Raw genomic sequence first — 25,125 nt, 5'->3', positions numbered from 1 at the left:
CATTTCCATGCAAAGACAGGAGTTTCGCCGGTAGAGCAGGGGTTAGCGGTGCAAGTCAGATTGGTTTGTTGTCCTTCTGTCAGCGGTGGAATCATCAGTGTGAGGCTTCCACTCATTTCTGAAGAGGCTGAAACATAGAAAGCTATACTTTGGAAAGGGGATACTGTAAATAAGGAAGCGAAGAGCAACAGCTAATGTAGTCATTCATTTTGCTGAATAATGCAAATACGAAGTAAATAGACTATCCAATGTCTTTTAAACTTCTTTATTAATCTCTTGTGTTGTCACTCAGATGTTCCTTAGACCGTTTGTTGTTGGGTTTTCTGTAGTCATGTAGTCGTGTACAGCATATATATTTGAAACAGAAATGTAGAAATGCAACACCCACATACTTTTTTGGTCACGTCACATTAATAGCTCTAGTTAAAATTAGCAAATCTTACTAAAAATTGCCCTTCAGTTTTATGTTGTAATGATGAGAGGGAACTGGACAAGAGAGGCTAAAAGTATTCAACAAGGCATTGTGGATTTAAAGAGTTAGGCTCATTTACTTTTAGTAACAGAGTTCTTTTGAAATATGCTTTATACCTGAGCTGGAACTGATGAAGAGTAAAATTAGCCAAGTGAGGATAAACATCTTGATTTAGTCCTGTCACTCTCTGGGTGAAGACAAGTTTTTCTTGCGTATACAAAGATGATCAAACTGAATCAGGAAGAGCCACACCTGTCAACACAGATGTTCATACAGGATGTTCATGTAATTCACACAGAAATTTGACTGCACCAGTCCCACAGGAATTCATTCAAGCACCCAGAAACTCCCCAGTAACAGCTGTAAATTTCACATCTATGGGTATTACTCAGTCCCCGTGAAATAATTTCTATTTTACCCAGCACACGATGGCTAACATTTTAAAAATGTCAACAAATACTTCATTAAATTGATCTAGAAAGAAATTATAAATATATTGCCTTTTACCTGCAAGCCATTTTCTTCTGTATTTCTCTCTCTGGTTATTTTTAATGTGAGACTCTTTCTTTACTTCCCCTGCCTCTTCCCTCTTTTGGTATGCACCCTTGTTGCCTAATCTCGGCTTCCTTCTCACCAACTACACAAAAATACAGTAACAAACTTAACTTTAGCAGTTTACCTTTTATGCATTTGACTTCAAACACTTATTGCAAGAAGAATAGCAAAGTCTTGTTTTGTAGTTTGTAGGAAAGGGAAGTTTAGGGCACTTACACAAACACATTGGTGTATAAATAAACAAAGAGGAAACTAGCCATCTTGAGGCACCGACAGTGTAGTACGCTCTGTCATTTCCTTCAACATAGATTTTAAAAATGTGCATAACACTAAGTGCTATAAATGACTTTTTTTTTTTCAGCAGTAAGGGTGTCGAGAAAAATAACTGTTACTTGATGAATGCAATCATTACTTGGAGTTTTCATCTTGAGGAAGCACCTTTTAGGTTTCATATGGTGCAATACCTACAGCTTCTGTTCACAGCGAAGTCTCTCTGTTGAATATTTATGTACTTCCCCAAAGGGCTCCACTGTGTTTGTCCATTTCTTTCTATATTACACATTCTACCTAAGAGTGACACTTTCCTATCATTGGTGCTAAAAATGGTCACAGTTTGTAAATTTACACACATTCAAAAAAAGAGAGTCTCACATAAGAAGTCGGAATGTTAAAGCCAACCTCTTGAGTCAAAGTTTCAAGACTCAAGGCTCAAAGTTTCAAGGCTCTAATGTAGCAAATATTTTAGACCACTCTTACACCTCTCACATGCCCAAAAAGGGAAGTAGGTTTTGGTCAAGAAAATTGCATCCTACATTTCAAAGCAATGAAGTGTAATGTCTCAGTTTGTTACAGCAAACGTGCATATACAACAAAGGTACTGCCAAAAGAAAGACACATTTTATTTCAGCTGATACTCTATACATAGTAAATATAACACACATAATAGCTTGTCAAAATGCATTGTTTTGTTAAAAAAATAAAAAATAAAATGCTACATAAAAATATTTGTTTTGTAAAAAAGAAGCTTGACTGGAATCTGACTTGGATTTTTTTTTTTTTTTTGCTTTGTGCAAACGCCAGCCAGCCATATACTAAAACCCTGAGACATCGTTATGTAACTTTCCATTATTCAGCTTGATCACCTTCGACTAGTCAGAGGACGAATTAGCTGCTGAAGGTGTTGAAATGCAAACTGTCAGAGGATTCAAGCTTTTTTCTGATTTGCCTTCATGCTACCGTTTCTTTTGTACAAGCTTGAATTTAATAGCTTCTTATTTTTTGTTCTTCAAGTGCTCATTACATATTCACCCACCTTCTTGCTTTACTTGTTCTAAATATAAGCTCTCAAAAATGCAAGAAATGCCTCTCCCATGCAAATATGTCTTCTATAAAGAGGAAAGACGTATGTACAGTGTTCAGTTCTCATCCATGACTTCATTTTTGTTGTGATAAAGTGGGTCAGCCTCTCCTATTACCTCTTCAGCCACCACATTCTGTTTTGCCTCCTCCTGATGCTCTATCATCACCTCCGTTTCATCAATTCCCTCCAACATTTTACAGTCCATTCCTTCGTTTTCTTGCACCTCCTCCATTTCCCCTCTCTTGATCTCGGCATATTCAGTCTCTGTCGTATCCTCTTTCTTTTTGGCATCTGCAGGATCCTTCTCTTTCAGTGCAGAGAAGTCAATGTCCGAGTACACGGCTTCCTTTGGTGACATGTCCAAGTCTGTCAAGTCCCCATGAAGCTCCTCTTCACATTCTGCAGCCGCTTGGTTCTGGATGCCATCATCCTGGAAAACGAGGGTCTCATCATCCTGTGCCATTATGTCAAGGACACCATTATTCTCTACGTGAGGTACTTCGTTATCCCAGTCCTATTGTAAAATGTAAGAATTAAACATGTCAGGTAATAGTCAGCAAATTAACTGTTCAAAGACAATGTATAATGTGAAGATGAATGAAGATGAAGTAATTCACAACAAGTCAAACATATTTCCAGAATATTCTCTACTGAAGTTCCAAATCAAGGTTTAGCTCGTTGGCAATGCTAATGTAAGATGACTTTTTAAAAGTTTAGTTTCTTCATCACCTTTGATGAGAATCCACTGATGTGACAAAACATGGCTGATTTGTGGAAAACTGCTAGATACACTGACTGTTTTAATTTTATATTGTAGAATATGGAAATCTGTCAGAACAATTTTAATCAAAATCATTTTTTTTATTACAAGAGAGCTTCGTAACTCATTTTTAATGTAAACATAAACATTGTTGTAAATTAGATATTAAATTGATGAAATTGGATTATTGTCAATACAGTCAAAACTAATATCTTCATTATTTTACTACGTGTTCTGATAAATCCTATAAGTAAACTACCCAACATTTTGCCATGTTTAAAAATGAGTAGGTCAAAGTACCTTGAAAACAGCTTCAGCGTTTACCAGTTCCAGCTCGTCAGTAGAATCAGAGTTCTTCTTTTTGTTTCTAAAAAGCAATCAAAGGTGGGTCAAGACCAAAACAAAAAACAAAACAAAAGCAGAACTGTCACATTATAATCTGCAGAACTGTCACACATTATAATCTGAAAAGTATTAATTTATTAGGCAGTATAAATCATTTCTCAAAATCAGTTTAATGACTGCAGTTGATAATTGCAAATAAATGATAAAAATAACTCTTGATGTTTGGAGGAGTTATTTTTTTTAGGATACATGCAAAAGAAGAAAATAATGGAATTAGTTCATTGGCAGAAAAACTTTGACTAGTTATGTAAAATGTATTGAAAAAAAAACAAAAAAACACAGTACCTGTGGCATTTTGCCACAAGGCAAGCAATCAAGGTTGTAACCAGTGATCCGGTCAGAAATCCAACTCCGAAAACAATCAGGACAGAAATCATCTTTCCTTTAAAAAGTTCTACCAAACGACTGAATAAATTTTGATGATCTGCAGGAGAGAAAGAAAAAATCAGAGTAAAATAAATGTAATTTTATAAATAATACAAGCTTAAATGAAATATTTTGGTTATATTGTAGTTGTAAATATTTACTTAATTGATTTGTCAGAAGTATCTACCATTTGTAAAATTGGAGTAAAATAAATCGAATGTTATACACAATACAAGTTTCCAGTTTAATGTACAGCATCTGTTTGAAAAGACTTACTTGAATTTCCTGGCTGATTTGCTTTTGAGATGGAAAGGTTTTTTTTGGTTTCACCAATATTATTCCTGCTGACACACTCAACAGTAAAGTTGCTAAATTTCTTTAAAGGCACAGTTATGTTACTTGTAACTGAGAGTGCTGAGACATTGGTTGACAGGCTGTACTCAGAGATGCTGTCCAACAGCGACCAAGTGATGTTTGGGGAAGGAAACCCTTCACTAATACAAACACAGGTCAGGAGATTTGACTGAGTCCAACAACGAGAGCTGCTGCTGATCCTGGGGGAAACTGTCAACACAGAGAAAAAAGTTGGTAACACTTTATTTGAAGGGGGGTGAATAAGACTGCCATGACACTTTCATAAACATGACATAACACCTGTCATGAACATGAATAAGCCTTCATGAATATTTATGACTGTTGTCATAAAGCGTCATTCGGTAAATTATGACACTTTTAATGCAAAGTTGACATTATTCAAATTGTCTTTGTTATGACAACTTGACATTAACCAAGAAATCATTACTGTTTAAACTTTACCTTTAATAACATAAAGTTACCTAATTTTTAAAGTGCAATCAGTAATACTTTTATAACAAATTTATATCAGTAATATATTACTGGAATATATATATATATATGTGTGTGTGTGTGGGGGGGGGTGTGTGTGTGTGTGTATAACAATTTTTCTAAAGTAAATATTAAAGTGAAATAGTAAAACGCTTCATTAATACTCACAGCTCATGTTAAGAGTTTTCTCTATGGATGTGTTGCCAGGAAAGTCGGCCTTGCAGGTAACGATCATATTGTAATGTTTAGCTGAGGGTTTAAAGGTCAGGCTTGAGGTGTGGCTTTGTGTGGGATTCATCATATTAATCATGAATTCAGTGTTATTGTCTGTGATTGCCAGCATTTCCTTCTTTCCTTCTTCTCCAAACATCCAGGTGAACTGAGGTTTAGATCCAAAGCAGAAAGCAGGAACTGAACAGGTCAAAGTCATGTTTTTGTCCTCCAGAAGGGCGATCTCTGATGTGATATTTATTTCCTGAACTGTTTGAAGAATAGAAATGAAAGATAGTTGGTGAGACATTATATCCTGTGAATGGGAATGAGAGCTACTTTATTAATTTATTTTAACTGTTTTCATGTATACCTTCAACAGTAATGTTTGCTTTAGAAACATGTGTGCAGTTGTCCGCAGCTCCAGCTCTGATTTTATAAACTCCAGCGTCTGAAGTTGTAAGGTTTTTGATGATGATGCTGCAGTTCTTCTTCTTTAGATCAGGCTCCAGCAAAGACACTCGACCTCCAATTTCAGAGCCGGCTGTGCTATTTTTACTAGAGTTAAATATTTCTATGTTACATTCTCCAGATTGGTCAGTTTTGCACCAAGCAAAGCTGGTGACATTATTTTCAAATGAACATTCAAAAACAACACATTGTCCAGCTGCTGCTGTTTGGTGTGTCGGTTTTAGAGTAAGAGTGAATGGTTTACTCTCACATGTCTTGTTATCGCTCTGCACTGAACCTGGAATGAAAAGAAGAAACAGAAAACCAGCAACAAAAAACTTTTAGACTCATAAATGAGGAGACCCATTATACATAGTATACATAATATTTTATGTATAATATGCTGACACTCATTACTTCACTTTACATTTCAGTTTAATAATTGTATTTTATACAGCCATTTAAATAAAAAAAGCTATTATTCATTAAAAATGTTTAAACATTGTTTCTTTTACCTGTTGCAGTAAAGAGCAGAGTTACCCAAATCAGAGCAAACATCTTGTCAGTATAAGACAGTTGTCCCTGGAAAGAACACATTCTATTACTGAGCTTGAATAAAAAGAAATTAGGACACAAGAATAATATTTTAGTGAACCTGGTTCAGAGACCCCTTCATACCTGTCAGCCCAGATTTAAAAACAGGATGTGGTAAGCTCCATTAGTCTTATATTGCTTTAAGTATTTTTACTTAATGGGTTTGTAAACATAACTTGACAAAAATCTTCTTATCTGAGGCTATAAACCATCATCAGCATAATTAAATACATAGACATAACTGTGAATTTAGCCCAGTAAATATGGTTCATTTAAAAACTAACATTAGGACATCACAACAGAGTCATTATAAGAATCAGAGAGATTGTGTTGAAAATGAAAAATCTTACCTTTTTCTTGCTGAATCTGTAGCTAGTTCCCCCTCACTGACCTCTGCTTTCTGCTTCCTCTCTGAACTGACTCTTATGCTCTTCCTCCTCCTTTTCTACATCTTTGTTCTTTACATTACAGGAAGTCCCGCTACACATCACTGCTTCTTAGTTCCTCCTGAAAACAAACTTGCTTTTGCTACAATGCCAAAGGCAGTTGCGAGGTGATTTGAATCCCAGGTGTGCAGGCCAATCTGTATGGGGTTTGGATGTGAACATCGACTGTTGTCATCCTCCTGCTGGCCACAACAGGAATTATTTCAAGTGATAATTTTAAACTGACTGGATGAAGATAGAGAACTTATTTTTAATTTAAGATGGCAACAAATATTTCCCCTATTATCACATTATTAATTGAACACTGTACTATATATTGTGCATAGAATCAGGTTATTTCAGTGCAGCTGCTTTCTCTGTCAAGGGTCAAACCTAATTATTCTCCGCACACTGCCTAAAATGGCAATATGTCATCTCACGAAAAATGTCCTGCCATATGAGGCAACATGTAAACAACTATTTAAAGCTGCGGAATATAACTTTCACAAAAATACTTTTTGCAAATATTTTTTACATATTTGGTTAAACTGTTACCATGTTGTGACTTCCTCCCAGTGCTATTATCACTGTCATCTATAAAATAAAATGATCAAACATCCACCTCATACAACCTAATAATAATTCATAAAGATGGACATCATCACAATTTCCATGTGGAAGTCACTTCTAACACAACTTCTGCATGTTGTGAAAGTCCATATTTTCACTACCAGTAACTCTTTAGTTTTAATGTCACCTTTCCTAAAGAATGCAACCCAGTTCAAATCCAAACTCCCATTTCCTTTTTCTGTTAGTGTCGTAATGATGGTAGTGGAAGACTTTTTTCTATTAACAGGAACAAACAGGAAGATTACACTGCAGCTCAACTAAATTCAGACAATTAAGAATCTTGGAAACAAAATTTGATGGGAGAAGGATGTTGAACAGTTTTTATGTCAATTGCTTCATTTTTCTTCACGATATGAGACACTGACTCCTGAGCTGCTTAGCACATTCAGTAATGGTGATTAGAAACAATTAAGACTTAGCAGAATTAAAAATGAACTTGTTGCACCTATTTCATCTGTTGTTTTTTGATATTGCTGATTCATCTGAAAGTAATTTTTTTGTATTATGTATATTATATCTAGAGATAAGTTGTTCTCCAATAATATCACTAAAGAGGGCTCTTTTAAAAAGTGTTAAAGAGTATTTTTTGTCATGACAACAGCAGTATCATTTGCTGATAGTGATGAGTTCCTCCTTTTGTTTACAAGGGCAATATTGGTCAGTTGCAATCATAACACGAGAACAAAGTTTGCATTGAAGTGCATGAATAACTTATCTGAATCAGAAATGTACCAAATGTGAAAAAAAAAGCTTTTTAAAAGAAGGGATGCATGAAATATTTAAAAAGAACTGTAGCTTTCTGTGGGTTTTTGAGCAGTATGGCTGTCTATGTCCACTTATCCGTGTAGGGTTGCAGAGGGGCCTGTGCCTTGGTCCAGCAGCCATTGGCTGAGATGCGGCGTACACATAGGACAGGTTGCCAGTCCATCACAGAACTACACAGAGACATAGAGGACCAAGAACCACACACACTTATACCATTTGATCTAACAGTCATATTTCTGGACTGTGGGAGGAAGCTAGAGTAACCACAAATAGCCCGCACATGCACAGGGAGAAAATGCAAACCTCTTGCAGAAAGACTTTCTTGCTGCAAGGCAACAACACGACCAACTGTCCCATTGTGCAGTTTTATATTTCAACAGCTAGTTTATAGAAATATCAATAGGTAAAACCTGGAAATATATGAATTAATCAAAATCTTTACCCGTTACATCCTATAGTGGAACAACACATGCTTACTGACAGTAGAACCTTAATCAGAAAAGAAACGTTTGAACCAAACTTTGGGCTCCGAAAGGGCAACATAGCGGTAACTCTTTATTTGAAGGGGTGTGCATAAGACTGACATAAACATGACATAACACCTGCTATGAACATAAAAAAGTCTTTATGAATGTTTATGACAGTTGTCATGAAGTGTCATTCGGTAAATAATGACACTTTTAATGCAAAGTTGCTCTAAAAGTTGCATTAAAAGTCCATTAAAAGTACCAACTTTGGATGATTTTGTAAATTATGATAATTTAATGCAAAGTTGGCATTTTTAATGGACTTTCAATGACATTTCATGACAACTGTCATAAACATTCATAAAGACTTCTTTATGTTTGTGACAAGTGTTATGTCATGTTTATAACAGTGTCATGTCAGTCTTATGCACACCCCTTCAAATAAAGTGTTACTGAAATAACAGCTTCAAACCATGCCATTGTAAATGTTGAAATGGACTACACTTGGTCCTCTTCCCACAATGGTCATATTAAGAAGTCAGGCAAGAGAGTTAAATGTCAAAGCAGAGGTAACAAGTCGTGGTTTAGCTGTGAAAATGGGCCTCCTTTGTCAGAGTCTTGTATGCCTGTGATGTTTTCTTTTGGTTCCTCATTATCAAAGCATGCAACACTGATGTTCTCATGCCTTTTAGAGATGCGGTGGCTGTTTGTCACCATGCTAATGACAGAGAACATGAGGTGCTGTGCAGACATGTTTGAGAATACAAAGCTTTGATATTTGAAATCCCCTTGTTGGCTTATCCAGCATATGTAGTGAGAAACATTTCCACTGGGGTAATATTCGCTCCTCATGCTGAGAAATGGAGGGACATTTTTAACTCTAACAGTCAGACTCGGGACATCCACTGTCATAACAGTTGGATTTCAAATTATTTGAAGTCTCCTTTTGTTGCTAGGTAACAACACAGATTCTTTTAAATGAGTTTATTTTAAGGACAAAGAGGGAAAAGAGCAAAACAAAATGATCATGCAAATAAAATTCTATTTTTTTTTTTTTTTGGCAGCCTTTACAAAGAGTTGCATAGATCAGTGCTGGGCCTCAGGGCTCAGAGGACTTCATGTTTTAGATCTGTCTCTGCTCCAGTAAACCAGATCCAAGTGATTGCTTTTGCCTTGTCGGCATCCCATTATGTGCTGCAGAAGTGTGTTAATAATCATGTATTCATTAAAGTAAGGTTTGTGGCAGGAACGAAGCACTTAAACACACGGGACAGCAGGACCTGGTGACCAGGGTTGAGAAACCCTAGCATAGATTACTAAAACATTGTGCACACATAAATGGAAGAACCAGAATATGTTTCATACATGTGGATGTGAAATCACTCTTGTCTTGATGCATGAATCCAAAATGTTTTTCCTTTGAATAGCCCCCTTTAAAATGGATTTGAATATTTCCAGGGGTTTTAATAAGCAAGTAGTTTCAAGTGACAGTGGATGTTTGACTTTTGGACTGTTTGGACTGCAAATATTTTATTTCACTGTCCCTGGATATCCATCCAAATTTACCAACACAATTAAAAAATAAGGAATCTATTCTATATTCTTGGGGAAATTAAATATTTAGAATAACAATTATGACATTTGTTTTTCTTTCAAACCCTTTAGATTTTCTGTTAAAGTTTAAATGCAAAACGATTCTTTGTAACATAAGTCTGTCTGTCACTTGGTTCTCAGAAGAGGCACCATTTCAACACGTCAATTCTGTGTGAATACTAAGTAAAACGTTAATACCTTTTTCGAGAAGCACAGCCCTAAACATATTCACCATATTGGCCACAATAAACGCTCAAACCTTGCATATACAAACAACAAAACAAATCACCATTTATAAAAGAATTAGAAACATCACATTACGTATGACAGAAAACTATTATCATTCTTAGCAACCTTTCAGACAAGAATAGTTTCTGCATAATTTGGGGTTGAGCCAGTTTCCTACAAACTCTGTCGCATGAACAAAAAGCCCACAGCCCTCTGTTTTAATAGATCCTTCATGTGTTGTTGCAGTTAAACTCGTCTCTTACCATTTGTAATTAATGCATTTTCTGTTAAACGGAGCTTATTTTTTACTTGGTAAAAAGAGATCATTTCCTTGTATTTACAGGAAATGATTGTTTTGAACTCAGTTGACGCATAAAAACAAGTTCAAGTTTGTTTCAGTTTCTGTAGTGCAACTGTAGTGCAACATGATGATTTCTGTAGAAATGATAATGTCTTATATTCTTATAATGGTGCACATTTTACAACCTAAACAACTACAGACAACTGCAGAAGTGGTAGAATGTAATTTTATAGCTTATTTTCTTTCTTATATTTAGCCCATACTTTGACTATATGGGAAACCTACACTGAAGTTTAGATGAAGAGCTCCAGCTACCTTTACTCTGGTATCATTGGTAATTTTAGCTTCTCTTTTATTTCGTTTTAGCTTTTTGAGAGGCTAAAATCTTCTAAAAGAAGCTATTACTAAGAAGTTTAATTATTTTTAGAAGCTAGAAGAAGAAACAAGGTGATTTTTATAAACCGCATAGCTTTTGAAACTGAGTTTATATTCAGAATCAGTCTCCTCTGTGGCTGACTTTACAAGTGATGTTAGTGTCGTTGTTTTAACCTGATAGTTAAAAGTTGAGTGTTGAGCTGAGTTTCTGTGGAAACTGTTAGATTTTCCATTTTTAAAGCAGTACATTTACCTGTAATGTTTGACAAAATGGCATCCCTCTCCATGTCCATATTAATCTAAATAATCTCCCAGAACTCAAAGGTCAGTGTGGCAAATCAATTGAGTGATCAATTGATTTGCATTGGTTTCTGATTGAAACTAATGGATTTAATATTAATTGTTCCTTGCGGCTGAAAAAATGATCTATTTTGAGAGATTTTACAATGGGAGTAAGCTGGACTTTGTGAGCATATGTTGCAGTTCCTAAAATATACCAGAAGAGGGCGACAAATAGCACGTCAACTGATTCTAAAGATTCAATGTTTAAAATACTACGAATACGTACACTTTATGTTCTATAAAAACAGGAAATAAATCGTATGTTTTCACATTTATGTTGATTAATTCAGATTCATTCGTTTATTCATTCAGATGAACTTTATTTTGGTAAATTTACAACATTACAAGAAAGAAAACAAAATAAAATACTATTTTACAAACCAAAAAATATGAGGGCCAAGCCAGGGCTTGTGGCTACTTCCCCACATTATTCATAGACTCATCAGTCTTATGTCCAGTGTTGTAAGCACATTGGAGATACATGATTTGTCACGTGTTGCACACATGTCAATCCACTATTGAAAGGTTTTGTTTGTGGAATAAGAGAGTACTATAACTCTTTGATGGTGCGAACCATCAAAGAGTTAACCTTGCATTAACTAACCTTAATGCAAGGTTAGTTTCTTGGTCATTCTTCTTCCTGCTTAATCAAAATGAAGTGTCTGGGCATTCTTTGTTGTTTCCCTGTTCTGACAGTACACTCCGTGTGAAGGCTCTCTTTAGAAGTCTTTCCAAAATGCTTAAAACAACTTTTATTATGTTCACTGATCAATGTTTTTAAGTAAGCTGTTATACATTAACTTTCTATCCCAGTCTGATTTTTGACACACTCAGAAATACAGACGTATTTGGAACACGTTTTTTTTTTTTAGAAAATACAGACAAATGAGACATAAACAAATCAACTGACATCATATCATTTTCAAACATCATTATTGTCTGAGAAACCATATATAGATAGCTATATATTTACAGTATGAATACATTTTACTTTTTAGCTGGATTACAAACATGTACCAGTATGATATAATGTGTATTCTAGTGTGAAAGTAATCTATACATGTTTTTTTTAACCTTGCTGCCAAATTGGAATCAGCAAAACATATGACACACCCAGGACATTGCTGCAAACATCACCTTACTTAAAGCCTCTCCTCCTTTTACTATAAACTTTAAGATGAGCGTGTGATGAAGGATAAGTGCATGTATGCAACATATGTACCTAGCTAATGACAAGTTCTTAGATCTCATCCAAAACATCTTTGACGGTGGAGTAAACTGCCTCCACTTCAGTCTGCTCCTCTGAGACACAACGCTTTGTCATCAAATCCTCCTCTTCGCCCTCCAGCGTCTCACTTCCCTCTTTACTGCCGTCTTCACTTTGCTCTTTTGGTCCAGTTTTAATCTCCGCGTACTCAGTCAGAGTGCTCGCTCGTTCCTTTGCTGCCTCTTTTGCACGCCTTTGCTTCATGACGGAGAAATCAATGCTGGCATACTGCACGTCTTTGGGATCTTTGCTCATTTCGGAAGCTGACTTCTCTCCTGCCATCGGTAAGTTCTTGGCTTCCTCTTGCACATGGGATTTGTCATTTTGAACAATCTGTCAGGTACAGGGAGAAACTAGATATAAAATAACACATCACAGAGAATCCACACAATGTTTTTTTTTTCTTTTTTCAGACACCTAATAATACAGCTTGTTCCACTATCCGTGATTCATTTATGACCGGTCTGAAAAGTTGAATAGCTCTCATTGATGAATCTTTGCTCAACAGCTTTAAAGCTTATTGAGACGCTGACATGCAGCTGCTTAAATCACAGCCAAATCTTTGTTTCCGTTGATCTTTTCACCAACAAAATAATTCTCATATACTACAAGAGCTGCAAAAGTGTTTAGAGATTATTTTTTCTTTTTCAGCCATAATTTTACTTTTGTTGTAGAAGTGATGTCAAATATTCACACATTTATATTTTTAAAGAGGGCAATGCAATTGTTATTCAGAAAAGAAAAAAAATTAAGCTCTGATGAATGGTAGTATTATTTGCGCATGAAAACCCTGAATTCGTTTTCAGATTATTTTGAACTGATCATTAGATGTTTTGCTTGTAGCAGTACAAACATAAGGTACCAGTGGATCCTCTTGAGAGATCATCTTCAGAGTTTCATCAGACTCCTTCAGTGTCTTCCTGTGGAAAAATATATATTTTTTTACATCAACAGATTAACTGATACAGATGAAGATCAATATGCTGGTATCTTTACAGTTTACTAAAAGAATGCTTTATTTCTCCTGAAAAGGGATTCAGTAAAAGCAACTGTCTAATGTATATCAGCATTCCTCTAGTATGTGATAAGCTAGAATAAAAAAAAACAACTTAAAAATAGATTGTCGCTTATTCCACAAAGAAAAGAAAATTGATTGAGAAAAGTGATTTTTAGCTTTCCATCGGCTATTTAATGTATTTAAAGTGGAAGTAACAAACATGGCATAGGATAGTTTGTTATGGCTGAATATAAACCAGAGAAGGCAAAAGCAATGTCTCTCTGACAGATTCACCCACATAGGGGCATATAAGCTCTCCAACAGGACAATGTCCCAAAATATGCAGCAAATGGCTGAGAAAAGAAACTGTCCTGATCGTAATCCTACAGTTTATAAAGGATCAGAGAGTGTAGTGTAAAAACGCAGCCTTTCAAACCTGAGACAGTTTGAGCAATTCACTCAGCAAGAACAGGAGAAACTGCATCTAAGTAAAAGCGCGTCTTATTGTGACGAAGAAGCTGCTGCCACTCGTTAAAATAGTGCCATATTTCTATCTTTTTCTAGTTTAATTTCAGTAACTCTAGGAAATGTAGATTTTTTTTTTTATTATTTATTTATTTTTTTTGAGGCAGTTGATTACTTTTATTTTAGAAAAGTAACAAATTTATCTTTACTCTTATGTGTGAAAATATTCACAGATGTCAATTAAAAACTGGAACAACGTACCTGCTGCATTTTACAGCCAAACAACAAATGATAGCTGAAAGTAGAGCCCCAATCAGAAAGGCAACGACGACCTCCAGGCTGGAAATCTTTTCTAAAATAGTTTTGGACTGAATGACTGCGAGGGGAAAACAGAGAGAGAAAACAGCTTCAAGCCAAGCTATTATAGATCGTAGATATAGATCACTGCACTGACTTCGTCATCTGAAATGAGGCAGCACAGAATGTCAAAGCAGATGTGACAGGAAGCGGTGAAAATGTACCTTCTTTTTCTGGGAAGTCTTCTTGGACCGTGAGGTTTTCTTTTGCTTCTTCATTTCCTTGGCTGCTGTAACACTCGACACTGACATAATGGCGATTTTTAAGGGGTATGGTGACGGTGTCGTTAATGGTGTGGTTTGACACGGTCTTGATGACAGAGTACTCTGTGTGGTCCTTCAGCAGCGGCCATGTTATAGTGGGTAGAGGAAACCCCTCAGTGATACACACACAGGTCAGGAGCGCTGACTGAAGCACACATCCAGAACCTTTCAGTATCTTTGAAAACCCTGAAAAAAAAAAAAAAAAAAGATAAATTATGAGAGTAAGATGAGTGTGTGATTACCCTGAGCTCCTTTCTGAGGTTTACTTACAAGTAATTTTTACATCAGCATATGCAGACACCGTTTCATTCAGGTGAGTCGCTGTGCAGACATATCGCCCAGAATCCGGAGCTGTCACATTCGAGATGACAAGTGTTGCAGATCCTGTGTTATTTTGGAGGTAAATCTCACTTGCTGAATGTTTAGTCCACACAACAACTGATTGAGGAAAACTTTCAACGTTGCAGGTCAGATTCAGATCATCTCCCTCCTTCACAATAGTGTTTCCAGTGATCTGAGGTTGACTTTTATCTGTGGGACCAACATTGCATTTTAAACAGTGTATTTAAAAAAAAAAAAAAAGATCATACTCCAACCTTTTAGTGGAGGTAGATTTGGCTCACAGGTGGTTAGGATTCAGCAAAATAAATCAGTTGTGAACAAATGGGAAACACTCTGATGTCTTTTCTAGAAACTAGAAAGCTGTAGATTTAAAGCTTAAAATCTTATGTGAATAAACAAAAATGCTTTGTAATTTATAAAAATATTCCTGATATTCTATTACTTGCAGTGTTTGACATAGGCAATGATTCTTTTCGAGCATTTTAGAAAAAAAATATTAGGGGTTAGGTTGGGTTTCCAAAGGACACTTTCTCACAAACTGGGTAAATATTGGTTTCCTCAGTTTGTAAGAACAAACGTCTGGTAAACATTAGTCACTGCAGGCTCAGTATTTACTATCACCTTAATTCACATTTGTATCCACAGTGATTTTAAACATCCTGTAGCCTATAAATTCCCTACATTTAACCGATGAGGCAAATCAGAAAACCAACAACCATTCAAATAATATACTCACAGTTTACTTTCAGAGTCACAGTCTCCTCTGTGGTTAGGCCACTTGTGAAGCTGACCTTACAGGTTACATTGGTGTTGTGGTGCTTAGCTGAAGAGTTAAAGGTCAGAATCGAGCTGTGTCTCTGTGTGACAACAGTCAGATTCTCAGTTTTAAAAGAAGCAGCCATGTTTCCTGTAATGTTAACCTCCATTTCTCCTTTTCCTCTCCACATCCAGGTGATTTTAGGAGGAGACCCAGAGCAGAGACCAGGAGCAGTGCAGGTCAGAGTGGCCTGCTGTCCCTCAGTCAGTGGAGGAATCATCACAGAGGGCTTTTGGGTTAGATCTGATGAAAACATGGTTGATAAATGAAATCAAGTGGAGACATTATTACTTATTTTACATCTAAATGGAACAAGCTAATTTTAGCTTAGCTTTAAAAAATATTTTCATGGGGCAATAGGAGTGGATTTGCTTAGGTACTGATGCAGTTCCTACAATCTGCCAACAGAGGTCGACAAACACTGACAGTTTCTTGTGAGTTTTTTTAGATGCTGTAATAAAAAAAAGACTTGAAACATGTTGTGTATTTATACAAATCACTAAATTGAAAGAAAAAAGATGTTCTTATTATTGCCTTTCATACCTTTAACAGAGAGACTTGTTCTTGAAGGGAACGTAACTCCATCTGCCGTTCCTTGGTAAAAACCATTAACTCTGAGCTGATATGATCCAGAATCAGATGTGCTGAGGTCATTGATCATGATGCTGCAGTTCCCCTGACTCACATCAGGATCCAACAGTAAAACTCGTCCTAGAAATTCTGATGGAACCTTGTTACGATTTGTGTGAAATACTACATCAGAATCACCACATCTCCTTCTCCATGGTTCACATTTAAACCAGACAATAGCTTTTGGTGTAAATCCATCAGCCATGGTGAAGAAACATGGTATCACAACACACAGTCCAGCTTCAGTTGTTATTTCTCCTTCATTGAGAGTAATGCAGTATCCACCGGAACAGACCGGTCTTCCAAGGGCTGATTCAACTGTTAATGTGAAAGAAAAGATAGTAATACATTTGTTTTTGTTATAACTGTGGCATCTACTACAAAACCTTTGCAAACTGAGGCTATTTTCATCTAACTAATAATTTTTATTAGTGCAGAAACAAAAAACTGTGTAACAGTGTCAGGATTATAAGTTTTTAAAAACTTGAGAGGAATAAACAAACATTTCATGATTACATTAATCACCTAAACAAATTGATTTAATATCAAAGTAAAACATTGTCACATAAAACCTGCTTTAAGCACTACATTAAAAAAAAGAAAAAAGAAAGAAAATGCTCCTGATACCTGTGTTTTTGGTGGAACCCCACAAAAAGAAAAGCAATGTCATCCAGAAGAAAGTAAACATGGTTTGATTCTTTCGTGGTTACTCTCCTGTTCCTTCAGTGCAGCATTAAAATGCAGAAATGTCTTCAGTGGGAAGTTCAGTTTTGAGATGCCAAAATATAGCAATACAGGAAGTGTTTTGTTTTGTTTTGTTTTTTACTCAATTATACCATTGAGACATTTTATCATGAGGAGTGGCTCTTTCTGGCAGTCAGCTAAATTAAGATAGATTTTTACAACAGATTAGTTAAAGGTATAATTAACTCTATGTGCTAATGCAGTGGTCTTTACCATCCTAATTCAATATGATTTTAACCCAGACTTTCATTCACATTTAACAAGTTAATTCATACTTTTTCTTTCAGACCGATGTCTACCAAAGGCATGAGGACATAAAGTAACATGAATTATTGTTTTCTATATTTTGTTGTTTTGAAAATTTCCCAAAACCTTCTTCACTGAGGTTTCTCTGCCTTCCTTCTCTTTTTTGCCTCATTTCCTTTTTGAGCAACATCAACGTGTCAGGAAGTTTGTTACCACATTGTTAAAAAATCCGTTTTTTTGCAAACGTAGGCCCTGATTTCTAAATTACACTCTATGCTCATTGTATTTTGAAAAACAACTTGTTAATTGCTGCTGTATTTTTCTCATTGTTCTCAGAATTACTGAAGGAAAGATGGATTCCAACTTGAAAACCCAAAAACTCAGACATCAAAAGTCTGAAAGAAAGATTTTCCCAAGATTTATCATAATAAGAAAATGTTTCTTTTTGTTGATTTATGTCTGATTAAAATCACTCCATCTATGCACTATGCTGTCTTTTTGTCAGAATGTCCTTAAAGTTGACAGTAGACTAGTCAAAGTCATACTTTGACATGTTGATTAGTCATAGAAACCATGCATACCCTGACACTTTTCTTTAAAATGTCATTATTTATGGAATGCTTGAACACAGCACTAATTCCTCTTTAACCACTGATAAGAATATCAGATGCAAATTAGGTTCATGTCCTTTCAGGCAGTTCATTATTTCGTCTCTGCCTGAAAATACACAAACTAAACCAGAGCTCTATGTGTTTCGTTACGAAAAGAAAAATAGACGAAGATGTTATGTCTTTGTGTGCTTCTGATACTTTAATTCACGACATCCAATATAAACTGAGAAACACACGTGTGTTTGAGGTGATTTTCACTTAATTTAGTTATTGCAACTAACTAAATTTAACAGGAGATGGCGCTAGAGAACTACTCAAAATAAAACTTTAAAAAAATAACTGAATTGGTGGGGTATATATTTAAAATGTAAAATCTATAGAAATGTGTAACTTATTCGCACCTCCTGATAGGTCTGAGAAATAATTATCACCCCAAAGCCAATAAAAAAACAAAATGACAAATTCTCCAAATAAAAATAGTACAATCTATAGACATCCAAACAGTAAGAGAAATAGGTTTGCTACTCCTACCTGACCTTTAAACAAGAGAAGTTTAGTCTGACTTTGTGTTTTTAACTGGGCTGCACTGTGAAGCAGATGTTATAACTTAATTACCACGCAGCAAAAATGTCAGAGTTGAATGTGATTTCATCTTCACCTAACAAACAATCTATACGTCTTTGGTGGCTGCTTTCATTTGTATGAACTTCTGATTTATGGTACTTATTGAAACTCTATCAAAAATGTGTCAACTTCCTTTTGTTTTTCTTTTTTTTTTTAACTGTATTCCACGACCTTGCTGTTTTGGGTGTTACAAATGGTATTAAAGAATGAATAAATATTACTGTCTTATTGTAACTGATAATAGTCCACAGCAGGTGGCGACAGAGATGAATACTACAAAACCACTTTCCAGGTATAATTAACAATTCTGGCCAAATAAAACAGTGTCTAAAATATAAAGCTAACATTGCTTTAACAAAAAAAGAAGAAGAAAAAAAGTGTTTTAAGACATGGCAAGAGATTGGTTTAATGCTTTTAGTTATTACTGAAAAAAAAAACCTTACATATTGGGCTTGAAAGAGAATGTATTATCATGATGGTTGTGAGATTGAGTCTTAAAAAATTAGAAAACGACATTTTCCAAATGTATTGGTACCAACAAGTACATTTATTATGCTTTTACTTAAAATGAATACAATAAAAATATATAAACACAATATGCCATATTCGATGAGCTATGTCACAATACTTTTATGTTATTTTTTTAGTCACAGTTTTGACCTGCAGGATCATAGAAAAGCATCAAGTACAGTGTAAACTGATTAATGGGAGCAATACAAATCTAAAGGGTGAACAATTTTGTGAATGACATAGTGAGAGTATACTAAAATAAATATAAATATAATTCTATTTAAAAAGCTGCATCACATATTATTTGAATACCTCCTGAACATGTTCTCCAAGTCATAGAGTCTTATATGTTCTTTGTTTTCTTTCTGCCTTTGAACTGTCATGGTAACGGGTAACAAGTTCAATTTCACATTCAATAAATTTAGGATCTCTCTTAGTACACTACATAAAATACGTTATTTCTAATTAAAGAAATTCTAAATTGTTTCTTTGACTGATTACATTAGGAGCTTATTAGTTGAAACCAGTTTACGACATTGTGTAACATCCAAATGGGGGGATCACGTTGGAATGGCATCTTCAAGGTCATGAGTGGTGCTGCAGATTGTAAAAATACAATAAATGATGCATGTGTTTGCCTGATTTAGTTTGACATAACAAGCATTAATAAAAGTCCAAATGTAGCAGTTTAAAAATGTATTAAAAAGATCTGTACAAATACTAACTTATACATAAAGGAAAATGTGAAAGAAACATTTTTACAATTAATCTCACCTAATAAATTAAGAAAAAGAAGTCCACTGAGTTTTATTTCACCGTGCTGACGTCCTGCATAACGGACCCATGTGTCAAGTGCCTCAATGTGCAAGTTATAAATACATTGTATTGAAGCTTTACATGCAGATTTTATGTTGTACACCAAAAGAATAGCATTCATGAAAAATAAGTTAAGTTTATAATTAAAGCCAGTTGACATTTTAAAGGCATGATGGCTATTGAAACATCAACGCGGCTCTACGAGACATCAGCCTTACACACTCTTATTTGAAGTCAGGAAATTTGGGAGATTTTCTTGCTCATATGTTAATAAGTATTTGGTTTGCCTTTTATGCATTCAAACACTAAATCAGCATCTTTACAGATAGATGTTCTGAACCATGATTTGTGCAACTGGTTTCATGAGATGCAAACCATGACTATCATTAATATTTAGGTCTTACTGTATTTTATAATCATGGCATCCATATTGGATTCTTGAGCTTTAGGGGCTTTCAGTGATTTTGTCTTGGACGTCTGGTCTCACAATCAATCTTCAACTCTCCTCAACTAAATCCTCCACTTTTGCGTACACTGGTTCCTCCACTTTTGCGTACACTGGTTCCTCAGCCTCTTCTTTCACTTCTTGGACGCAGTTTTTCGTCTCGCCATCCTCCTCAATCATCATCTCCACTTGATGACCTTTTTCCTTGTTTGTCTTGATTTCTGCATATTCCGTGTTTTTGTTTTCTGAACTTCTTATCCGTTTTGTGGGAATCCGGTTTAGGAGGGAAAAGTCAATGTTGGCATACACCAATTCCTTTGGACCGTTGGTAGCTTCAGGAGCTCCTGCCAAAGCTTGACCATTCGACATCTGCCAGGTATAAAGAAAAACACATCAGTAAAGTTGAGAATTAACAACTGACTGTACATTGAAAAGCTATCCCATGCTTTTTTGTCATTCAGAATCTAAATATCAATAAATTCTGGTTAATTCGCATGATTCTCAGTTTGGGTCTGAGACATGTTCAGGTTCTCACAATGTCATTGGTTTAATAAACTTAGGATCCCATTAAGGGACTGAGTTCGACTTTTCACTATTATGCTTCTGAAATGCTGAAGAAGGAAGTCAAGAGTCAGGCTGTGAATTTTGGGTGTTGATGTAACATACAGCTCTCCGTCATGACCAACAACGCTGCGATTGTTCTCTATTTCTGCAGTGCTGCTTTATTGAGTAAGCACCCACTGCTGGACATGGCCACAGGCAGCAACTGGTCAACTTGTGAAAGATCAAGTGATTTGGTGAGACTTGTGTTGCAAGGTGACAAAATGTTTTTTTTTTGTCTTTTTTTTTGAAGAGAAGACTATATTTTTGTTTTTCTCACAGAATAATCAGTTGCTCATAGATGTGCCATTTGCTTGTTTAAGACTCTACAGATAAGCATGTGTTGCTGTCCATTTTACTGAACATGCACAAAATTGCAAAGAAAAATATTTTACAATTTTAAGAGACGTGTAGGATATTAAAAAACTATTTATGGTTCTGAACCCCCACCATCCTGTTATTACACCTCACTAGATATTAGATATTTTATTTCACAGATAAAAGCAGAACAATCATTGATATCAATACTTATCATACCAGTGGCGTAATCATCTCCAGAGATTCACCCGCATTTTCAGAGTTCTTCCGTTTTATTCTGAGGAGACACATTATCTTTACAGTAATGATTTGAATACATGTTTGTAGTTGAAAATGTAAATTAAGTTCTAAATGTATGATGTACCTGTAGAATTTCATGAACAAACAGAAGATGATAGGTGCAAGAAGGAACCCAACCAAAAAGGCAAGGATGATTTCCAGCATGGAACTTTTTTCTGAATTAGGGTTTTGCTTGCTTACTAAAGGGAGAACAAATACAGAATGTGACACAACTGTTGCTTGTTTACAGGGAAAAATAGCTAATTTAAGGTCAAATTAGCAAAATTGTTTACAGCTATGTTTTTCGAACTGAAAAGATGCACTTACTTACACAGCCATCTGTCCGTACTGACACCAGAAAAAAAAAAAAAATTGCAATAAGCACCTTAAAGCAGAAGTTAAAAGTAGCACAAGTGTTAACTGTACCTTCTCCTTTTGTCCAGAGGACTGTGAGGTTCTCTTTTGCTTCCCCATTTCCATTGCTGCTAACACATTCAACACTGATGTTACCATGGTTTTCAACAGTTATGGTAACGGTGCTGTTGACAGTGTGGTTTGACACCACTCTGGTGATGGAGTACTCAGTGTGGCCTTTCAGTAACGGCCATTGGATGGTAGGTAGAGGAAATCCCTCACTAAGACACACACAGGTCAAAACGTCCGACCGAAGCACACATTCAGAACCATTCAGTACCTTTGGAGCCCCTGTAAGCACACAATAATAATCAGTTTAGGATAAACCACGTGTGGCTTAATTGTAAATAAAATATGTTTTCTTACAAGTCACTTTTACGTCTACATATGTAGTCTCAGTGATGTTCTCGTATGTTGCTGCACAGATGTATTGTCCAGAATCTCCTACTGTCATGTTGAAAACGACAAGAGTAGCAGATCCAGTGTTGTTGGGGGAGCTAGTTCTGTTGCTTGGATGCATGCTGAGTGAATTTTTAGTCCACATGATGAGTGATGGAGGAACACTATCAACACTGCAGGTCAGATTCAGAGCATCTCCTTCCTTTATCATTTGGTTTCCAGTGATCTGAGGCCTCCTTCTGTCTGTAAATGACATTAAATTGTTTTTAGTTTGCAAAGTTGTTTTATGATTTACAACATGTTTTAAATTTAAAACAAATGTATGGCTAGATGATAACATTTAAAGCCAAAGATTCAAATAAAGCCCAGAACAGCGTTGCCCAGCTAACAATACAATAGGCAAAATAGAACAAAGAGCTGTTGAGCATCAAATTATTTATCTTATTGATTTTGCTGATAGCCTCACTCTAGCTTACAATATAATGAAAACTGAATCAATTTATTCATAATCATTTTACTGTAAGATCTTGAAGGGTTGAAAATGAAGGGAACTCAAAACATTTTTTTCTTTTTCTCACTCAACCAACAAGTTCCCCTTTGGAAAGTCTTTTTGTGGCTAAGAATAAGAACAAAAAGCAGAAGAAGTTTTGTACACTGTCTGCACGTTTCTGTCTCCAGCATTTGGCACTACGGTCAAAAAAAGAAAAAAAAATAGAAATGATGCAGTACTTACATGTAACTGTTAAAATAATTCTGTCTGTTTCATTTATGTTTGGGAGACTTGCTGTGCAGGTGTAAAGGCCTGCATGTTCTGCTGTAACTCTATTGATGAACAAAGTGCCACTTTGTTCCTGCTTGAGATTTTCACTGCTGTTTTGCAGTTTACTTGAAATATTAGTCTGCAGGTTGCTTTTTTCAAATATGGTCAAGTTGATAACTGAGGAGGAAACACTGTCAACAGTGCAGGTCAGATTCAGAGCATCTTCCTCAGCTGTTGTCTTGCCAGAGATGTGAGGTTTTCCTATGCCTGTGAAACATATTTAAGCCAAATATGTTATATGAAGACAAAGAATATACACAGTTGCACTATTGCTACCATATGTAATGTGAAGCTAAACAAATAAAAAAAGCTAACTCAGACTTATTTCCTCTGTTGTTGGAAATGATTTTTGTTGAAACATACTTACTTGTCACTATATGGATATTTTCTTCCATGGTACTTTTCTGATATGTTGCTGTACAAACATAGCGCTCTGCATCTTCCGTTGTTTCATTCGTGATGGGAGAAGAGACCTCTGCCAGTTCATACAGCACATAGACTGCAGTAAATGCTTTACTTAAAGTATCTATTTTTAGATTGGTTTCTATTCCGTTTTTAGTCCATGGAAAACTGTCCACACTGCAGTACAGATTCAGACCTCCTTCCTTCACTGTTGCATTTTTGAAATCATCTGTAGATCACAAAATATCATTTTAGTAAGTGTAGTTTAGCTTAGTTATACTTGTATAATCAATTGCTGACATAGCCTGTTAAAAGTCGACTTGAACTCGACAACAGTATTTTTTGCAGAACTCGTCATACCTTATAACTTTTGTTACATTATCGTCACATTATAAGTACAGACTGCATTGCACAGTGCCTTCCAGAAGGATAATGACCTTTGAACTTTTTATGTTGTAGTAAAACCACAATATATTTATTTAATTGGTATTGTTTTTGTAACATGGCAAAACAAAGTAAGACTTGATTGTGTAGTGGTGGAAATTTACCACATGACTATTAAAATACTTTAAAAATAAAAGTCTGAAAAGTGTGGTGTGAATTTGTAATCAGAATATCTTTATTGACCAAGCTTATTCTGATTGGTCAATAGAAGTTGACTTTGACTTTTTAAGCATCCAGGCATAAAGCACAAAAATTCGGCCTCCTGATGATAGTTTGTAGAATCAACTTTTACTGTCCTCACAGCTACGAACTTTCTCTAATCTCTTGCACGTCTATAAATTGAAACTTTTGTTCATTTTTCTTTTTAGAGTGGCTCAAGCTCAGTTAAATTTAATAGCGCATTATTGAAAATCAAACTTTGGGTTTTCCACATTATCTCAGCTTGATTCATCTTTGGACTTTTACTGGGCCAACCTAACACTTGATTTTGCTTTGACAGAAGAAAAGCATCCAAAATGTTATTCCTGACATGTCTGGCGTGTTTGGTTGTCCCCAGGATGCTGCTTGTTCTTTAATGTCCTTTAAATATTTTTGAAATATAAAAACGATTTATACACAACATTGGTGCCGGAATAAAATCCTTATATAAAGTACATACACAAGTAATTCAGTAAAAGTGTTGTAACCATGAACACTTCCTCTGATGAAAAGACATGCTTGCTGAAAATTATTAAGAAGAAAGTACTTACTTGTTACTGTTACTTTGATTTGTTCTGTTAGATTCTTGGTCAAATTTTTTGAAGTACAGATGTAAACCCTTGAATCTTCTGCTGCCACATTAGTGTCGGACAAAGAACCATTGCCATCTTTCGCCTTCATGGTGTTTTCAGTGATGTTGAAAGCACTAGATGAATTGCTGGGCTGCCAGTTGGTTTCTGTTCCAGATTTAGTCCATTTAATAACTGATGGAGGAACACTGTCCACACTGCAGGTCAGATTCAGATCGTCTCCCTCCTTTACTGTTGTTCTACCAGAGATCCGAGGTTTTCTGAGGTCTGTGGGGCAAATATTTAATAACAAGATACAAAATTGTATTTTAAGACAGATGTGTAATAACCCCCACAAGTGTTAAGTATTCTAAAAAAAACTAACAAAACATTACACATTAAAT

At 35.5% G+C, this 25,125-nt stretch overlaps 2 protein-coding genes and 1 long non-coding RNA gene across 3 annotated transcripts in view; all 3 read right to left on the bottom strand.

Annotated features, from left to right (window-relative positions):
* Window positions 1–6: 6 nt before the first annotated feature.
* On the bottom strand, window positions 7–1,286 carry LOC107836447 (uncharacterized). The gene is made up of 3 exons (XR_001662345.1): window positions 980–1,286; window positions 589–724; window positions 7–127 (listed from the first exon to the last, which is right to left on the bottom strand). It is a non-coding gene; the product is annotated as an uncharacterized LOC107836447 (long non-coding RNA).
* Window positions 1,287–2,038: 752 nt separating this feature from the next.
* Window positions 2,039–6,640, bottom strand: LOC103139257 (sialic acid-binding Ig-like lectin 7). The gene is made up of 8 exons (XM_007553791.2): window positions 6,369–6,640; window positions 5,940–6,006; window positions 5,348–5,722; window positions 4,933–5,244; window positions 4,195–4,482; window positions 3,838–3,976; window positions 3,448–3,514; window positions 2,039–2,901 (listed from the first exon to the last, which is right to left on the bottom strand). Exons 2-8 carry the CDS (start codon window positions 5,980–5,982, stop codon window positions 2,443–2,445), a joined length of 1,683 nt encoding a protein of 560 aa, XP_007553853.2. The 5' UTR covers window positions 5,983–6,006; window positions 6,369–6,640; the 3' UTR covers window positions 2,039–2,442.
* A 5,351-nt stretch (window positions 6,641–11,991) lies between these two features.
* Window positions 11,992–25,125, bottom strand: part of LOC103139253 (hemicentin-1-like) — a 16,525-nt gene continuing 3,391 nt past the window's right edge. The window contains exons 5-20 of the mRNA XM_016672330.1: window positions 24,704–25,009; window positions 23,476–23,739; window positions 23,022–23,315; window positions 22,256–22,531; window positions 21,902–22,180; window positions 21,803–21,823; window positions 21,561–21,675; window positions 21,416–21,473; window positions 20,332–20,647; window positions 16,196–16,600; window positions 15,572–15,895; window positions 14,764–15,024; window positions 14,395–14,679; window positions 14,135–14,249; window positions 13,274–13,331; window positions 11,992–12,744 (exon numbers count right to left, since the gene is read on the bottom strand). Of these exons, the coding sequence (XP_016527816.1) occupies window positions 12,385–12,744; window positions 13,274–13,331; window positions 14,135–14,249; window positions 14,395–14,679; window positions 14,764–15,024; window positions 15,572–15,895; window positions 16,196–16,600; window positions 20,332–20,647; window positions 21,416–21,473; window positions 21,561–21,675; window positions 21,803–21,823; window positions 21,902–22,180; window positions 22,256–22,531; window positions 23,022–23,315; window positions 23,476–23,739; window positions 24,704–25,009 (3,737 nt within the window). The 3' untranslated portion in view covers window positions 11,992–12,384. The remainder of the gene's footprint in view (window positions 12,745–13,273; window positions 13,332–14,134; window positions 14,250–14,394; window positions 14,680–14,763; window positions 15,025–15,571; window positions 15,896–16,195; window positions 16,601–20,331; window positions 20,648–21,415; window positions 21,474–21,560; window positions 21,676–21,802; window positions 21,824–21,901; window positions 22,181–22,255; window positions 22,532–23,021; window positions 23,316–23,475; window positions 23,740–24,703; window positions 25,010–25,125) is intronic.

This window comes from Poecilia formosa, unplaced genomic scaffold, assembly GCF_000485575.1.
Source record: "Poecilia formosa unplaced genomic scaffold, Poecilia_formosa-5.1.2 Scaffold59, whole genome shotgun sequence".
In the NCBI taxonomy this organism is placed as follows: domain Eukaryota; kingdom Metazoa; phylum Chordata; class Actinopteri; order Cyprinodontiformes; family Poeciliidae; genus Poecilia; species Poecilia formosa.
Note: the sequence above shows the minus strand (reverse complement) of the source record. Positions and strands in the feature narration are given on the sequence as shown.

Bases quoted from the DNA above. Each gene is read 5' to 3' on its own strand.
- LOC103139257 (XM_007553791.2), bottom strand. From the start codon at position 5,982: ATGTTTGCTCTGATTTGGGTAACTCTGCTCTTTACTGCAACAG. The intron at 4,483-4,932 runs GTGAGTATTAAT...CTGTGTTGACAG, and splicing joins GAAAACTCTTAACATGAGCT to TTTCCCCCAGGATCAGCAGC. The intron at 3,515-3,837 runs GTACTGTGTTTT...ATTGCTTTTTAG, and splicing joins CTTGTGGCAAAATGCCACAG to AAACAAAAAGAAGAACTCTG.